Consider the following 19,422-nt stretch of genomic DNA (forward strand, 5'->3'; position numbering starts at 1 on the left):
GAAAACACACCTACATATAAAGAAATGGAGCTCAACAAACATTTCTACCCCACCACGCCCAATATCACACACCCACAAATTTCTGGCATACTGCCCTCTCCTGCAGACACACTGTTCTAACTCAACTCTTTACACAGACAACATAGCACATGAATTATGTGCCATTCCACTGATAACCCTTACCATCACACAGCCTGCTGAAGCACACACAGACACACACACGTGCAGGCACTGGCAGCCATGCACCCATCATCCTAGACAAAAACACCACACTCAGACTGACCTCTACAAGATCACAGTAGCGTTTCATGCCTAAAGCTCTCTAGCTTATTCAGGTAAGCATACACTCCCCCCCCCCCCAAAACCAATACAAACTGTAGCATCCATTCTAAAGAGATCCCATTCTCTTTTTTTTTAAATTCATACATGGAGCAAATGAATCGAGCCCAGGAAATAGAGGGCAAACTGCTGTATTCTTGCTGACCGATCTGACAGCCAACCATAGAAATCTTCACTATTTCAGGCTAAGTAAAGTCTGCGAAAGCTGCGTCAATCATCACAAGCAAAACTATCCCCAAAGTCACTGATTGGCGGCCTCAAGCCAAGGATGTCCACAAAGACAACAGCAGATCCCAAACATGGTACTATTGGGCTGATCCCACGAGCTCAGGGAAAGCAGCACCCATGTTTCGGAGCTAGCCTATGCTAGTTCGAGCAGGACTCAAACGGTATTCGACAGAGAGTACCCTGTATGAGGGCCCATCTCTGTGGCTTGAAAATCAGGGAATACTGGGGACAGAGGGCGGCCTGGGGGGCTGTTTAGCCACAGGACAGGGGCACACGGCAGCAATTCCAGTGTGACATTGTAGGCTGCCAGGAAGGGCACAGGTCTTTTCTTGTCTCCCGGACTGACACAGCACTCCACACACTGTTGAAAGCAGGACCCTGATCTGATTGTGATCTTGTCAGGATGCATGCTTACAGAGAGATGCTTGAAGCACCAGACATGCCCCGTGTCCTCTTAGTAACATTAAGTATGCAGCTGATGTGAGGCTCCCTCTTGGTTCCCCTTAATCTATCTCCCCGAGCCAGCGAAATCAGATCAGACGCCGGCTATCCAAAAGCTCCTGCATACTCCCCTTCCCGGCAGTATCCACCCACAGAAACAAAGCAGACAAAACCCCAGATCTATCCAGATTACCTGGTCCCACCAGCCGACCAGCCATGGTTTCGCACAGGTCTCACAGAAAAAATCCACTAAGGGCATCTTCTGTTCCTGGCCAGGGAGCAGCAAGGGCTCTCTGGGGTTGCCCACCAAGGTGGTATTCCTCCTCTCTCGACGAGTGGCTGGTTAGTGGTGTCCCCTTTCCTTGGGGTTGGCAAGAAAGGCAGGGGGTTAATTCCTCAAAGCTGTTCTTTCTACACGCAGGCTTGGGCCTTGCATGGCTCTTGCTGGCCAGCCTGCCTTGTACGGGAACTCTCACATCTCTGCTGCGCCTCCTGTGGTCCTCCCCGCCAGGGGGCCGTGGCTGAAGACGATAATGCCAGATAGGCCCACACACCTGAAAGCCTCTCGTCTCTGGCTATGTTGCCGATAAGGAGGCGGATACCCACAGTGCAAAGCTGCTCTGATTCTCAGCGAGCAAAAATCCTCCTCGACTGTCTGGACGATGTGCCTCCTTCTCCGTCTCCTCCGGTCACATCTTCGGAAGAAGAAACAATCCAGCGAATCCAGCGGCAGTTCAGAAAGGGAGAAGGGAGAAGCGAAGACGGCAGCGGGGAGCAGTCACCGCGTGGAAGAACGGTTTCACCCAGGTGGAGCAGGAGGGAGATTCCCAGCCATACCTGGGCACCACATGGTATATGCAATCCAGCTAGCAAGGCAGATGCTGCATTGCTAAAAGGCACGTCCCCATCATCTCTTTGATGTGCATTTGAGGGCAGCAGTCACCACGGAGACGGGTAACTCCTAGTATGGCCTCAGCTGCAGCTTTGTTCCCTGGCTTGGTGTGTGTGTGTGCGCGTGTGTGTGGTTGTGTGTGTGTGAGTGTGTGTGCGTGCGCGAGCGCGCCTCTCTGTGTGTGTGTGTGTGTGTGTGTGTGTGTGTGTGTGTGTGAATGCACGTTTCTCTCACTGCAGCAATGGGTGGATGGGATATGATGTCAGGTGGCGATGAGGGAGAGAGGGATAGAGGGAGAAGAAAGGGAGTGGAAATGAGGGAGGGAAGAGGAGGGGCAGGAGAGAGGAGGAGATTAGAGGCGCACAGAAAGCCAAGAGCTGGCCAGAGGAGGAGGAGGAGGAGGCAAAGAAATGAATGGCATCACAAGGGGGAAAGCGAGAAGAGGCAGGGGGAGATCTAAATTAGACGGATTTTAAAACTCAGGACCTCCAGAGGTCAGAACTGTTTTTGGTTTTTTTTTAGAAAATTAATGTTTTTATTTTTCATTTTCATACAGTCACATATATACTGTGCATAACTGGGGCCATGCAACATTAAACAATAATCATAGCAGTTCCTCTTGTCAACAATACCCCCAGAAATATAAATAAAATAAAACTCAAACTCAAACTCAAATAGAAACCCAATATACCTCTTCTGCTCTCCATACACCTCTTTCTTCCGCCCCCCTCCAACTTTCTATCTTCCCTCCATCATTCCCCTCTACCCTACTTCCCCTCCCCCTCTTCCACTCCTCTCTCCCGGTCCACTCCCTCCCTTCCTTCTCACCCTCCCTCCCACCCTCTCTAGCCCTCTTCCTTCTATCCCATCCTCCTCCCCTTGGTGTATTTCTACTATATGTCAATGTATTCAGCTTGTCCTATTTTTACAGAGAAATTAAAGAGAAACAGTATACATGTGAAATCGCATTACGTTGAAATCTAACATATAGTATATGTCCCCCCTCCTCTCCCCCCAAACACCCCCCCTCCCTCCCCCCCCGACTTCCCAGAGCCCGTACACGCTATAGATTTTTAACAAACACAGTCTAAAATATCTTGAGACAAAAGAAATAAGAACAAGGGTTAATAACATCTCTACATTGATCTTAGCTTCTTCCTGTTAGGCCAACTTTCAACAATTTAAATCAGAGGTCAGAACTGTTGTGGACCAGCCTTCTCCCCAAAACACCCCATAGACAGTGTCTGAGGCCCCATATCTTCTTGCCCCAGGAGGAAATGGATGGACACCAGGCATAAAGGGACAGATTTAATATTCTGGGCCGCTGCCTCTCAGACAGGCATTTCTTATTTGTATTTTGTTTTTTATGTTCCCCTTTTCCCCCCTTGAATTGTTCGCCGCCCTGAGTGGGCGGCATACAAATAATAAAATTCTATTCTATTCTATTCCATTCTATTATTGTCAGGATTGGGAATGGAAGCAAGGTGATGAGCAGACCGGAGCATGTCTCTCCCTCCCCAATTCTGCAACCAAAGTGGGGATGGCCTGGATCTGAGCAAAATGCATGGGTTTATTGCCAGGCGTGGATGCCTCTGGATTTTAACCAAGAGCCACCAGATCAACCATTAGCGGTATTGTTTCCATAGTAAAACATAGCTCTAATAATCTCAAGGTGGAGTGAGGAAGACATAGGAAGGAGCTAAGAGTCTCTGTCCAGATTAAAAATGTGAGGAAGTCCCAAAAGTGAGGGTTGCAGCCTAATAAATACACACATATTATATTTTACCTAAGCACTGTGCTCTCAGCATTCAGTTATATTCTTCTTCCTATATATCTATGCCAAGAATACCAGCTGGCCTGACCAGCTACTGATTTGGAATTTGTTTCTCAGAAGTATCCAGGACTAACTTTCTTTTTAACCAAGAAGAAACTGCGGCAGCATGCAATGAGTATTACACACTTCCCTTTCTTTGGAAACAACTGGTGTTACTCAATAAAACAAGGCTCTAAAGAATTTTGCACCCAATGAAGCCAATGACTAATGATGGTTACATCTGGTGTGCAGTAGATGCGTTTCAGCATTCTACATATAAATACTCACTGGCTCATTCACATACGTACCACAATGACCCCTCTAGCCCATCAAAGAACCATGGTAATGCTAACAGGAAGTAGCTTTTACATTTAAATAATGCTGAAGAAAAGGAACCATCTGCCATCAATTGCCTTAGTGCAGTGTTTCTCAACCTTGGCAACTTGAAGATGTCCGGACTTCAACTCCCAGAATTCCCCAGCCAGCATTCGCTGGCTGGGGAATTCTAGGAGTTGAAGTCCGGACATCTTTAAGTTGCCAAGGTTGAGAAACACTGCCTTAGTGTATCCTGACATCAGTTCCATGATTGCAACATGGCAACCTGAGTTCACCGACAAATGCACGATAGACATATGCGCGACGACAAAACCGCGACGGACAAATGAGCGCCGTCAAAATTGTTAATTGATTTTTGACAAATGCGCACCGACAAATGCGCGCCGACAAAATCGCACCCTAACCCTAACGCTAACCTAAATACTCCTAAAATAAGATCCTTCAGGTGTATTGGTAATTGCAAATCCCTAGATTTCAAAAAACCAATAACAGGACTTCTGGAGTTTCAATCTCAATATATTGGGAAGGATCCCAGTTGGAAAAGGAGGAAGCAGATATTTTTTAAAATAATGCCCCAGCAAAGAAAACATTTAATTGGCAGATGCAAAAGATACATAGACAACCTCAAAGAAGCTATGTGGCAACCAATTACAAAAATATCAGTTTAGCTGGGAAAGACAGAAGCAGATGAGGAAGAAACATAAAAATGGTCTGTGTTGATTCTGTTTAGTATAAGAAGGAAAAGACAAACTTTTGTCAGATTTTTAAGAATATATTATTATAGTTTGATGTAATAGTGTTCTACTATTTTTTGTGGTGTCTGTTACTGACCTATTCTACCCTGAAGGGCAGAGTTGGAAATTTAGTGCCAAGTTATATTAATTTATCATTTGTAGAGAAAAGCTAATATCCTACTAGTTAGTTACTAGTTAGTTAGGTCTGTCTGAGATTTACATCCCTATTGCTTGGTTGGTATGCCAATACAGTAAGAATTCACGTAGATCTGTTTAAATTAGGGTAGTAACAAGTTTAAAAACTTAAAGGCAGCAAACACCATGACCCGTCAAAACCGCGCTCGACTAAGCCGCGCCCGATTAAACCGTGTCACTGACATCATCAACAGGGCGACAACAGCCAGCGCGGAGAAAGAAGGGCGCTTTAAATAGCGCTTTGAAAGCAAGCCGATTCAACTTAAGGTAAGGGTTAGGTTTAGGGTTAGGTTTAGGGTTAGCTTTAGGGTTAGGTTAAGGGTTAGGGTTAGGGTTAGGTTAAGGGTTAGGATTAGGGTTAGGTTTAGGGTTAGGTTTAGGTTAAGGGTTAGGTTTAGGGTTAGGTTTAGGGTTAGGTTTAGGGTTAGGTTTAGGGTTAGGTTTAGGGTTAGGTTTAGGATTAGGTTTAGGGGGGTTAGGTTTAGGGGTTAATTTTAGGTTTAGGGTTTACAGCGTGCTTCTGTCTCCGCGCTGTTGTCGCCCTGTTGATGACATCAGCTACGCGGTTTAGTCGGACGTGGTTTAGTCGAGCGCGGTTTTGTGGTGGAACCAGCAAACACATTCTGGGGAAACTTATTTAACTTCAACATGAAAATCCAAAATAAACATGGTCTTCCAATTCTTTTTTTTTCCCTAGAAGAAAAACAAGTTGCTTCCGAGTAAGTGATATACTTCACATCAGAATTGTGCATTAGGACTACAAATCTTCTCCAGGTAAAGTCCATGGACTTTACTTGGAATTTACTAATGACCCAAAAGAGAATGCTGACAGAACAAAGGATACCTTTATTTAATTCACTTTCATTAAAATAAAAATGAATTAGCGTGCAATATCATTAAAAAAATTACAATTCTGTGGCCACTGTTCATCCACTTTAAACTATCTTACAAGTCCTCAGAGAGACACCTAGAAAGATTTTCTTTAAAAATAGTGGTAATTTCCAGAAGATGAACCAACAATGGCTATTAACTCCACTTAAGAGTATGATTTTTTTTAATCCATAAATTCCATTTTCAAACGATAAAGAACAAATCACTACACTTCTGTAATTCCTGTTTTCAAGACAACCAGAGCCTACAAATGTTTTTGGAAACAACAGTGAGGGGCCGAAAGCACTATTACCCTTCCAGACAAATATCTTTTGCATTTTCCTGTCTTCCTGATGCTCAGGCTGTGACCATGTACCTAGCTAAAACAAATCATCCAAACACAACATCAACAAGTTTAAGGTGATTTTGAGGGTGTACGCAAATGTTTGGAGTGGAAACCTGAAAAAAGGGATCCCCTAAGATGTGACTACATGAACTTGGCTTCCATGGATGCTGACTGATTGCTGGAGAACAGAGTATAACAACAAGTCAAAGGGGCTGAAATATTTCAGAGGACGATATGGGTCAGCAGGCATTCCATGTTGCAATATTTTGGCTTTGCGACACAAATACGATGCATACTATATAAAATGTGCTGTCATATATAGAATAAAACTATTATAGAGAAGACAAATATGGGCTGTATACATTTCAAAGTTGGCAGATGTTTGGGGTGCAACTAATAACAGACAAAATATTGACATCATCCTGGATACCATGGTGCATCAGCTGCATTTACTAAACACTCTTCCTTACCTTGTTAGATGCCATCTCACTGACAGAGCGATACGTCTGAATGGCCTCTAACTGGTCAAGACACCAGTCTAACTCCTCCAAGGTCTCTCTGGCTAGTTGTTGGTATGTCTCTTCTACAGAAGAAGTGGGAAAAGGAATCGAAGTTTAGGTTCAAGTGATCTTTCAAGCATTTCCAAAAGAACTGAATGTCTCCCCACTATAATTTTCTACTCAATCTCCTTGTTAAAAGCATGATCCGATCAGATTCATTGAGATGGTGCAAGCTGAATGAGACAATCATGCCCAGGAGATCATCTTTAGAATGGAAGGAAAGAAGGAAAGAAGGAAAGAAGGAAAGAAGGAAGGAAGGAAGGAAGGAAGGAAGGAAGGAAGGAAAGAAGGAAGACGATGGTTTCAAAATCATCCAGCAACCCAACCAATTATCTAAGGTAACTCACCACGGCCCAATACGTTTTCTATTTTTGCAACTTTCTTTAGGTTGCAAAAAACACACAGGGAAAGGTGAGTGAAAAGTGACATACATGTCAGGAGACAAATACTGCAATCAGTCACAGGTGGTCACGTCTCGTTTAACAACAATGTGTCCGGAATTGGGATTGAACTTCTGCACTCAGGACTTTAGGATTGGCCCAAAACAATTTGCTACTTGAGACAGAGCAGCAAATGGCACAGCATGCTCTGTTTAATCAAGTTGCAGGTTTAATCAAGTTGCAGGTTATAAGAGCCGAGGTGGCGCAGTGGTTAAATGCAGCACTGCAGGCTACTTCAGCTGACTGCAGTTCTGCAGTTCGGCTGTTCAAATCTCACCGGCTCTGCGTTGACTCAGCCTTCCATCCTTCCGAGGTGGGTAAAATGAGGACCCGGATTGTTGTTGGGGGCGATATGCTGACTCTGTAAACTGCTTAGAGAGGGCTGTAAAAGCACTATGAAGTGGTATATAAGTCTAACTGCTATTGCTATTTTGGCACTTCCGATATAGGATTCTACAAGCACCTCTTCCCAGCCATAAACTAGAGTCGTGGCATGAGTATCAGCTAACTTAAGACAGCCACTTCTCTAGTAGTAAAACTAATCCTACAAGGCTCATATTTCCCCATAGTATCGTTACTAGAATTAACAGATAACAGATTAACAGAGTTGGAAGGAACCTTGTAGGTCATCTAATCCAATTCTCACCCAAGCCGGAGACCATACACCATTCATGACAAACAGCACTCCTCAACAGGGAGTCTAACAAAGCTGTGATTCAATCAGGCAGCTCAAAAACGCAGCCTAGAGAGTTGTCCCTGCATGGCCCCATGGGAGTCTCACAACCAATCAGAATACAAGATCAAGATCAAAGGCCAGAGAGGGCATTAAGCCAGGCACTTTCAGCATCCCACTCTCTTTTACTTCTTCATCCAACATCTGAAACCATGTGATCCCCCTTTTCTGTTCAGGAGTTCAAGCCATGTGGTCCTGTCCGGTTCCACCACAAATCCGCGGTAGACTAAAGCGCTCTCGACGAAAGCGCGTACGTGACGTCATCACAGCGCGACGAAAACGGCACGCTGTGAGCGGTAAACTTAAAATTAACGCGTAAATCTAAACCTAACCCCCCCAAACCTAACCCTAAACCTAACCCTAAGCCTAACCCTTAACCTAACCCTAACCCTAACCCTTAACCTAACCCTAACCCTTAACCTAACGCTAACCCTTAACCTAACCCTAAACCTAACCCTAACGCTTAACGTAACCCTAACCCTAACCCTAACCCTTAACCTAACCCTAACCCTAACCCTTACCTTTATGTGAATCGGCTTGCTTTAATTTTATTTTAATTTAATTTATTTTTAATTTTATTTGTCGCGCTGCTGATGACGTCACATATGCGCTTTGATCGGGCGCGCTTTAGTGGACCGCGGTTTTGACGGGTCACGGTCCTCTCCACCATTAAACCATCTTTCCAAGCAGCTCTCCATGATTCCAGTGTCTTTTTCCCCACTTGGAACTGAACCCAGAAGGACATTTTCTCTCCAGGCTAGTCCACAAACAAAACTTTCTTCTTCTTCTTGATCCTGGGGAATAGGTTTCTTACATTCTGCTACTTCCTCATAGCAGGTGAAACGTGCTTACGGGAGAAATATGCTGAAATTTACATATACCACCTGTTTCATTGGCAGCAAGAAGCGGATCCCAGCAAATATGAGAAGCGGAACTTAATTTTGTTGTACCAAAGGCAGAACACAATAACCGAGAGGTGTGACATAGTTTGACAACTTGCCTTTATTTGCCTCTACAACTATCCCTTTCCAATTCACATGACTCACCTACTGTAGGTAGAGTGGATTGCCCTGGGAAAGATCGTTTTCTCTAAGAGGAAGTGGAGGGGGGAAGAAAGAGAAACCAAGTGGGAACCGAAACCCTTCCTGCTTCTGCCCGGTTATATTTCTAGACCGCTGAACATCCATACAGAAGCTCCCTACAGTTTTAATTGTCAGCTACAAGTATTCTCTATGGCCCTATTCAATAACCCTGATGAAAGCTTCCATTTACATACAAATTAAAAACAAAATGAATCTCGGCAGCCTGTTAGTTGCCACAATCAATAAATTGGCATATTCGAGCACAGCACAGTATTATCAGCATATCCGTTTCTGCATCCATTCGAAGTAGCCCCTTTCAAACACAGCCAGAGGCTCGGATCACAACGTATTTGCATCTATTAACAATCCATCTGCTTGCACATAGGTATAAGCAGATATACATAATCTTGCCACAATTCCAGCAGCTGGGGAGTCAACTGAAGGTTTCTTAACATGGCATTACCTGAGAGTGTGGCTTTGCAAACAGCTGGCTGGCCGCCCAAGGGAGATCTCCTAGGGGGGCAAAAAATAGGGAAGAGTTCAGCATCTTCTTTACTGCACAAAATATAAAAGGAGTTAAGCATCTTCTTCTGCTCACCCTCTTCAACAAGATTACACTTTAATATGCTTGGAGGTATCTATTATTTGTTTGTATTTGTTAAATTTATTAGCCACCCATCTCACTATGGGGCTACTCTGCGGAGTATATTACATACCACAGCACCAAGTTTGCGTTCTAGAAATTATTGATATAAGGTGGAAAGATAGGGGTCTTTAAACCGTGACCCGTCAAAACCGCGGTCCACTAAAGCGCACCCGATCAAAGCGCGTACGTGACGTCATCAGCAGCGCGACAAATAAAATTAAAAATAAATAAAATTAAAATTAAAATTAAATTAAAGCAAGCCGATTCACATAAAGGTAAGGGTTAGGTTTAGGGTTAGGTTAAGGGTTAGGTTAAGTTTTAGGGTTAGGTTTAGGGTTACGTTAAGTTTTAGGGTTAGGTTTAGGGTTAGGTTAAGGGTTAGCGTTAGGTTTAGCGTTAGGTTAAGGGTTAGGTTAAGGGTTAGGCTTAGGGTTAGGGTTAGGTTTAGGGTTAGGTTTGGGGGGGGGTTAGGGTAAGGTTTTCGCGTTAATTTTAAATTTACCGCTCACAGCGTGCCGTTTTCGTCGCGCTGTGATGACGTCACGTACGCGCTTTCGTCAAGCGCGCTTTCGTCGAGCGCGCTTTAGTCTACCGCGGATTTGTGGTGGAACCCTTTAAACATGGAACTTGGGCAACCTCTTCTCTATGAGCCTTTTGAGAAATTAAGGTTCTTCCCTTGTTTCTCTTACCTCTTAAGAAGCAGCAATTGCATTCAAGTTTTAAATATAGGAAGTTTCAAGCTACAGCTACACATTTGACACAGGATGTTGGGTCAAGAAGAAATGGAGCCTGTTAGATAGTGTTGAATTCTAACTCATAAAACCCCCCAATAATGGCCATACTGGTTGACATTGATGTGTGTTACGGGCCGACAATGTCTAGAGACCTGGAGTTTCTCCTTGGAGTGGCCCCTTCTAATATCACAGTGTTGTGAATGTTCAAATGGAGCTGCATTCCATTCTTGTAGTGTGTTCTAAAGTTCTGAATTCTGTCTCTGGCATTGATTGACAGGAGTTTGACAAATGGGAGTGAATTGAAAAGAAAGGGACAAATGAATGCCATCATACTCAGCATTACAGGATTCTCCCCCCCTCACTATTTCATAAATAGGTTGGCATCTGTGGTCTAGCTAGCAAAGGTTACAATTAGGCTGATTTCACAAAAAAAGGTCTAATAAACTATTATTATTTTTCATGAATAATTAAGTGGCCGGAAACTTCTGCTCCACTAGCAGATGTTGTTAGGAGTGCAGCTCCAACTATCTTTCAACACCATCCATTCTGTGTGGGCATAACAAAGACTCCAAAGCTTTCTGGAGTCCATATGTTGCCTGTGTTTAAAAGAATACATGTGAAATAAATTTTTTTGAATACTTGTCTGTTGAAGTAAATATGTCCAGCAATGTCAGGAAGTCACTTTATAACTATATAGAGCCGAGGTGGTTAGAGTGCAGCACTGCAGGCTACTTCAGCTGACTGTTAGCTGCAGTTCGGCGGTTCAAATCTCACCGGCTCAAGGTTGACTCAGCCTTCCATCCTTCCGAGGTGGGTAAAATGAGGACCCGGATTGTTGGGGGGGGGCGATATGCTGACTCTGTAAACCGCTTAGAGAGGGCTGAAAGCCCTATGAAGCGGTATATAAGTCTAACTGCTATTGCTATTGCTATATGGTGGGAAGCCACTTCTGTCCTTTTCCAATAAGGTGACAAATGAATATTAAACAAAGAAGCCTTGTTGGCAGTTATCCAAGGATCTAGATAGTCCAACAATCTTTTTCCAGTCCTAGATTGGAGGTGTTTAGGGGAAAACTGACAAGCAACTGACAGTGAGACAAACTCTCACTGGCTTTTTGCCCTCCAGGAACTGGTATCCAGAGGAACACAATCCTTGTACCTGAGGAATTTATTTAGCTACTGCAATGAAAGACGCATACAATCTCCCATTCTAGCAGCTCTTTATCAACTACGTGGACTAACGAAAACGGGAGTATAATGCAGCAAATTCTGGAAGAATCTGAAATTTTCCACGTGACTGTCTACTAGGTCCTCTAAAAGCTGCTTATCCAAAAGACTTGAATACCTGTCATCTATAACTTGGCTTCATAAAAGACCAAGAAGTCATCAATAGCTTATCTCCCCAGCTTTTCACGGACACTTACTTATTGGATGTCGGCGTAGGAACATTTGCCAGGATGGAGAAATTATTACGTACGCTCCTCAAGCTTGCCAAGACCTGCAGAAAGTCCGTATGGAACAAGAATGTTAAGAACTAAAGTTTGCAATAGAATAATCACAATTAACAATTTAAAAGTAACAAAGTAAAGGAGTCTTCCTCCACTTAAAGAATTAGGGGCTGTAAAGGGAAGAGGGAGACTTGAACCAAGAAGATTCTTTCCGGGCCCAAGTGGAAAAATATATGTGGTTCTGTGTTAAGTGTTGTTTCTAACAGGACACAAAAAGAATCGACTTCCTTTTCCATCCTTCCAACAGAGAAAAGCTCTAGATTTCTCTAAATGATCAGAGGCTCAGTACATTTTTCATCAATAGAAACAAGGAAAAAAGAAAATGTGGTCATGCTGATTGGTGCCCGGAAGAAACACAAAGAATGCTATCAACCTTTTATTCTGCAATTCTTTTCATCTACACATATACTGCTACTGAGAGGTGTGTTTTAAGGAATTTGGTTAGCCTCTAATAAAAGTGGCTTATTCAGTCACAGTCCAATGGGAAACAAAAAATGTACTGTAACCAGTGTTGGGATTCAGCCAGTTCGCACCTGTTGGGGAGAACCGGTTGTCAACTTTCTAAGCAGTTTGGAGAACCGGTTGTTGGAAGAAATCTTATTTTGTTTTTTCCCCACGCTTTACAGGGCTAATCCTGAAGGCAGGAAGGAAACATTCTGGTGTTGTTTCTAGCCTAATCTTTATTGCCCTGCTTACAGAAACTGCCTCTCCGGTTAACCCTTATTGCATTGTCACAGCTAAGACGAAGCGCCCATCGACCTGAGTGACGTTGAGTTGGCCATGCCCACCCAGTCACATGACCACCAAGCCACGCCTACCCAGCTGATCATTAGGGCAGAGAACCGGTTGTTAAATTATTTGAATCCCACCACTGACAGTAACGTAGTAAGCTTTATGAACGATTCTGAAATTAAGAAAAGCCGCACCTGGGCAAATGGTGTCACTATCAGGTCTTCGGTGTGCCTGTAAAGGAGAAAAAATGATAGATCTGTATTACTTTGGAGAGAAGGAACAGCACCTGAAGTTCAAAGTGTTAAATGAAGGCAGAGGAAGCCCAGGTCCTCACTTAACCGGACAATTATTTCACCACACGATTGTTTCAAAGACAAAATGGGAAGCGGGGAGGGGAAAGTACAAGCCCACCGCCATCAATTTCTATAGGGAAAAACATAGGATAGAGATGGGAAGAAATAAAGAAATAATAACTAAACCCACAGTGTCCCATAATTCTGAGCCACACACTTTTTCTGGCAGGAGACTTGGATGATGCTCAGACAAAATACTGTAGGTCCATTTTCTTAAGCATACAAGTTCACTTTTCAGCCTTGAAGCCATTTACTTTTAGGAAAAGCCAACCAAAATGATCCTTAAGGCAACCCCAGCCTACATACTGAACACCCCTACTAACATTCCCCACCCCCTCGCCCCGAAGTGCATTATTTAAAGCTTGGTTCCTTTAAACTCTCTATATTTCGCACAATACATTGAAAAAGATTGTTTGATAGTAGAGTCCAGAGGAATCACATAGCCTATGAGCCTCCCAGTCTACAGCTGATCCAGTGTTGCGGTCAATAGGCTGATTCCTGGCCTTCCTTTGGTTCAGGGAGCTTGTCACTGAGAAAGGGGGTGTGATAAGGTGCCTGGCTTTCAACCCACCTGTCACCCATGGGACACGTGTGTTTTCCAGCCCAAATTCTACCTGCCTGGGCATTTAAGAGACCCGAGCCTTTTATCTGATTGCTCTATGGTCTCCATGAAATCCCACTGGAGAAAGAAGAGGGACTTACGCTTCACTGGCAATGGAGGAGTTCCGTGACATGGTCTTTGGCGACATGTCGTAGTCACTATCCGAACGATATAGGAAGGACTCACGCCTTTGGCTTTGTGGAAAGCTGGGGTGAAGCACCAATCCAGGGCTGGCCTGGGAATCCAGGGGGCTGCGACCTGGAGATGGGCCATTTTCCACTTCAAAACTGCCAGAGAGAAAAAAGAAACACGTCAAGGAATTCTCAACTAACTAATTCAAGTTAGTTGAATTCTCAACTAACTAATTGCTCAATTAATATTAAAAAATACAGAACCTCCACTATATTAATGTGGGAAGAATAACCAACTCAAAGAGTGTTCAGGAGCTCCGTTAAACATCCAATCTTATTCACAGTCCTGTTTTGCATACTGGGCTAAAGAATGGATTACTTAAATATGGTTTATTGATTAAACCATAATTGGCAGAATTCACAGATTATATTAAGATAAAAGCATGTTTAATAAACCATAAAAGACAACACACTACGGATAAAAATCACAGAATGTGTCAAATAGTTTATACAGGAAATCATGCACATTACTTGGGTCAAGTTCATTTTTTTTTTTAAAAAAAAGCAGCTCATAAACACAAACAGTTTAATGCAGATTATCTTCTAGAATCCTCTGTAAAATAAACCTACACCAAATTTACAGTTGGATTAAAAAAAGGTATATTGTTCATTGTCAACAGGATACCTTTCAACTAATCTACAAAGCCAGTTAAAGTTCAAGCAAACAGTTCCACCGAAGTTGTAAATGGAGCGTGTGTCAATAAAATTTCTTTTGTCTTAATATATTTTAGACTGTGTTTGTTAAAAATCTATACTGTGTACGGGCTCTGGGAAGTCGGGGGGGGGAGGGAGGTGGGGTGTTAGGGGGGAGGGGGGATATATAGTATGTGTTAGGTTTCAATGTAATGCAATTTCACATGTATACTGTTTCTCTTTAATTTCACTGTAAAAATAGGACAAGCTGAATACATTGACATATAGTAGAAATACACCAAGGGGAGGAGTAGCGGGATAGAAGGAAGAGGGGTAGAGAAGGCAGGAGAGAGGATGGGAGGGAGGGTGAGAAGGAAGGGAGGGAGTGTATCGGGAGAGAGGAGTGGTAGAGGGGGAGGGGAAGTAGGGTAGAGGGGAATGATGGAGGGAAGATGGAAAGTTGGAGGGGGGCGAAAGAAAGAGGTGTATGGAGGGTCTAAGAGGTATAGTGGGTTTCTATTTTGGGGGCTATTGTTGACAAGAGGAATTGCTGTGTTTATTGTTTAATGTTGTATGGCCCCGGTTATGCACAGTATATATGTGACTGTATGAAAATGAAAAATGGAAAATCAAAACACATTTTACGAGGAAAACTAGCCAATTCGTACCGGCCATATTGGTTTATTTATTTTACATAGATACAAGGCTTCACAACAGAGATTGTAAAGATTTCCTTTATGCAAAAGTGGAACTATTTAGTAATCGGCTCAAATGATGCCTTAAGAGAATCGCTCCCTTCCTTCCTCATTTTTTTTTTAATCTTTTACTCCCCCTGCTGGTGAATAAACTGCTTCCTGTATAACAGATACACATTTCTATATAGTGGTTAATTGTTCCAGTTGCATTCCTGCACTGTAAGAAACTGACAGCACAACGTGTATAGGAAGTAAGTCCCATTCAGTCTTTTGGGTGCGTTAAGTCTCAAGGAAACAATGGCATAAGATGTTTGCATTAACAAAGCATGCAAAAATATTAACAGAATTCCCACCCTTCAGCGAGTTAAAAAGTTCTTCAGAAATATGATGAAAGACAGCACCCACAGTGCTCTTCGACAAGATTCAGTGCTATTCTCCAACCCTGAGTATCTTCCACCACATACCACTAGTGCCCTTCATTGCAATGTGCTATTCCTCAAATACTAGTCCAGTGTTTCTCAACCTTGTCAACTTGAAGATGTCTGGATTTCAACTCCCAGAATTCCCCAGCCAGCATTCGCTGGCTGGGGAATTCTGGGAGTTGAAGTCCAGACATCTTCAAGTTGACAAGGTTGAGAAACACTGGACTAGTGAATGCTAACTTCTCATCAACTCAAGAGTCACAAACTCCAAGATTCCCATGACCCCCAATTCCTATCTCTCACCACTGACTCAGGCAACTAACAAGTTTTCTCTAGCCTGACTGGAAACATGCACTCACGAGCAGCACCCGTGCGCCAGACGTTAACACTCCGTGCTCGCTGTGGCAGACAATACATTGCCCAACTAACCTTCGGATGGATAAATGGAGGCTGGGCAGAGACATGACCCGGTTGTAACCAATGCCGCTTGACATGTTGACATGAGCCATCCTCCTGGTTGCTGTAGAGCAAGGCGTCTGGGTTACAAGCTGTCTAATCCAGATATCTGCAGGAATCAAGCCGCTATTCTCCCTCGTCACGCCCTATGTTGTGCTGGGAGATGTTGGTGCAATCCAGTTGAGAAATGCAGCTAGAGTGACAGGCTGACTCATCACTTGACAACTAAGGCTTAGTTGTGGCTGGGTGGAAGTGACAGGATGTCTCCCAGCCAATCTGACAACCCCAACAAGGGTTCCAGGGAATGCGCGTGTGCCCTCTTCGGAAGGCTGGACTTCCTCTTAACTGTGGTTTCAGCTTTTGAGGCTTTGCCCTCGAGTTACCCGTTTCTCTCCCCCACAAACACACAAACGGACATCCCACCCTTGAGATACTCCGGTCTAAGACAGAGGGGGCAAAAAATAAAACCCTCTGCTTGTTTGGCCATAGCTGTCCGTTTCAATATATCCAAGCCCTAATTGTCTAGGGAGCAGTAGAAATGAAACCAAAAAAGGAAATTAAAAATTAAAAGCCTAGTGACAACAAGACCAACAAAAGATTGCTTCATTCAATCCATTGGCAAACATTCAAAGAATGTTTCCCCTGCTATAAACACCTGCTCTGTAAATTACTTTTGTCTGGTGCAGTTCCGTAAGGTAACGGTTCAACTCCAAATGCGGGGAAAAAATTCTGGATAACAACAATGCATCATCCTCTTTTTATAAACCAACCAACCAATCACCAAATAAAAAACCCATTTCCCTTTGAAAGCCACTCAAGATAGTAACCTGTTGTGGCCCAGCAGGAGCCGTTGGAGCTGCCACCAGACTCCGACAGCGAGGGGCCCTATGAGTCGGCTCTGGAGGATGTGAGGGACCTTGGACAGGGTTCCGACTCCGAGCAGGGCGCAGAGAGGCTGGTTGGTCACCAGGTGGTGCCTGAGCCTTGGACCAGCGAGGAGGAGACAAGGGAGAGTGAGCTGGACGCTAGCAGTGAGTTGTTCCTGGATGCCCGGCACCGAAGAGCTGATAGGCGTCAGGAACAGTTGCGAAAGTACAGGAGGTAATTGCACTCAGCTGGTGGTCATTAGGCTCCTCTTCAGAGTATAAAAGGACTGCTTGTGCACACGCCCCTTTTGCAGAAGTCAACGCAGGAACTAATGTTGGAGAACATTATTGTGAGCTTGGCAGGCTGGATTGCTGCCACGGCTTATCTGTGCTGGATTGCTGCCCAAGCTTGTCTGTGCCGGTTTGCTGCCAAGGACCTGTCTGTCTGTTAATTAAATGCCATAACTTATCTTTGGCTCGGAGTGTGTGTTGGTGTGGGATGAGGGGGGTCAGAACAGTAACCATTACCCCATCTTGTGGTAATTTATATGGTAGGTGAAGATGTACTTTACTTGATCTGTTCTAAGTCTCCCGCCAATAACCTTCACGGGATGACGTGAGGTTCTATTAGAGAGAGAGAGAGGGAGGGAGGGAGGGAGGGAGGGAAAGAGAGAGAGAGAGAAACGTCTCTCAATCCATGCCAGCCATGATTTTACACTTTTCAGTCATGTGCCCTCTCAGCTGCCTTCTTTTTCCAAACTCAGGAGTCCCAAAGCCCTCCAGTCCTTTTTCACGGAGAAAGCATTTAAGATTTCTGAACATTTTCTTTTCCTTTGCTGTACTTTTGCCAATTCTACTATCTTTTACCAAAGGTAGTGGTCAGAACTCTACAAAATATTCCAGATGAGCACGTATTGAAGATCTGTAAAAGGGCATTTACAAAGTGGCCAATTCTATCTCCAATCACTTTTAATGACCTTTAATATGGAATTTGTGTTTTCCATAGCTGTCATGGATAAGTTTACTCAAAAGTCGTGGACAAGGAACTCCGCCAAAGACATTTGAAGCGGGATACGTTTACAAATCCATACTGATTTTCCTTTGACAAGGTTCGTTCTGCCATGCACATAATTATTTTTTTGCTTTTGATTACTGTTTCTATCTATTTTTCAGGAACAGACATTAAGCTGATTGGGTCAATGATTTCCCAGGTGTCTTCAGAGCCTCTTTTTAAAAATAAGCATTCACATCTTGCTAATTTTTAGTCTTCTGGCACTGGGCCTGATCTGAGGATCAATACATACCGTACATAGACAAAGAGCATAGTATTAAAACTCTGGGTTCTGATAACATCATCCAAGATAAATAGATGATAAATCAGTGTTTCTCAACCTTGGTGACTTTAAGTCCTGTGGACTTCAACTCCCAGAATTCCCCAGCCAGCTATGCTGGCTGGGGGATTCTAGGAGTTGAAGTCCATAGGACTTAAAGTCACCAAGGTTGAGAAACACTGTGATAGTTAGACAGACAGACAGACAGACAGACAGACAGACAGACAGACAGACAGACACAGACGGATGGATAATCTTGGATTGATGTCACCAGACCTGAGTGTTTTAATACAATACTGTGCAGTCCTTCAAAATGTTTAGTTTTTTTTCCTTGTTACTTCTAATTTTTGTGATTTCTTCCCTCCCATGTGAAAGTCAATACAGGCTGTCCCACTTGAATTCTTTGTGTTAGGACAGACTTTCCATTTCCTGAAGGAAGTCTTCTTAACTTTTAGAGTTTCCTGGATACTACTAGAAAGCAGTGCCGGCCTCTTTCTGAACTTGGCTGACTTCTTACATTCCAATTGAGCTGCAATTATTGTATTTTTAAATAGTCCCAAGGGAATACAAAAAACATTTCTCGACTTCTCTCATTTGCATGTATGCTAAATATAAAAACCAAATACTGTTTTCCAGCCTGTTCTACAACGGTTGCATCTTCCACCAGGTCCCTGTTACTATTTATGATCAAATCTACAGATCTTCCTTTCACGTCAGTTCCAAGGCATGTTGTATGTGCATGGTAATTAGTGTAAGAAACAGAGGTGGGTTCCTACCAGTTCACACCTATTCGGTAGAACCGGTTCGTCAAATCTACCGAACCGGTTAGAAGAGGTTCCACCAGTGGACCCGGAAAGCAGGCCACACCTACAGAAGAAGTTCCAAAAATTTTTGAAACCCACCACTGGTCCTTGGATATGATTATTCTACACTATCATGCTCGTGTTTATAAAACTCAGTGCCTCTGTGAAAGGTAAGGATGACTACTGCGTTTGTGGTGCAATCAGAACATTGCGTGTGTTGAAGTTGTTTTAACGCAAACCAAAGATGCCTTTTAAAAAACAAGTTTACATCCTATCCTTATGCATGCCACTGCTGTGTGTGGGGTAATTTAAGGTGGTTCTGACAAGTGTCGTCGGCATCTTCATATCCGGTCACATGGGTGGCAAGCCACTCCCATCCGGTCACATGGGCGGCAAGCCACTCCCACAAAGGAGGCCACACCCACAGAGTAGGTTCGAACAAT

At 43.6% G+C, this 19,422-nt stretch overlaps 1 protein-coding gene across 1 annotated transcript in view; it reads right to left on the bottom strand.

The window, feature by feature from the left end:
- PDE4A (phosphodiesterase 4A) overlaps positions 1 to 19,422 on the bottom strand; it is a 113,943-nt gene that overhangs the window by 62,249 nt on the left and 32,272 nt on the right. Inside the window, exons 2-6 of the mRNA XM_032238972.1 lie at positions 13,684 to 13,869; positions 12,823 to 12,859; positions 11,813 to 11,886; positions 9,473 to 9,522; positions 6,665 to 6,777 (exon numbers count right to left, since the gene is read on the bottom strand). Coding sequence (XP_032094863.1) covers positions 6,665 to 6,777; positions 9,473 to 9,522; positions 11,813 to 11,886; positions 12,823 to 12,859; positions 13,684 to 13,869 — 460 coding nt within the window. The remainder of the gene's footprint in view (positions 1 to 6,664; positions 6,778 to 9,472; positions 9,523 to 11,812; positions 11,887 to 12,822; positions 12,860 to 13,683; positions 13,870 to 19,422) is intronic.

The sequence above is a fragment of the Thamnophis elegans genome, chromosome 2 (genome assembly GCF_009769535.1).
Source record: "Thamnophis elegans isolate rThaEle1 chromosome 2, rThaEle1.pri, whole genome shotgun sequence".
NCBI classification, from domain to species: domain Eukaryota; kingdom Metazoa; phylum Chordata; class Lepidosauria; order Squamata; family Colubridae; genus Thamnophis; species Thamnophis elegans.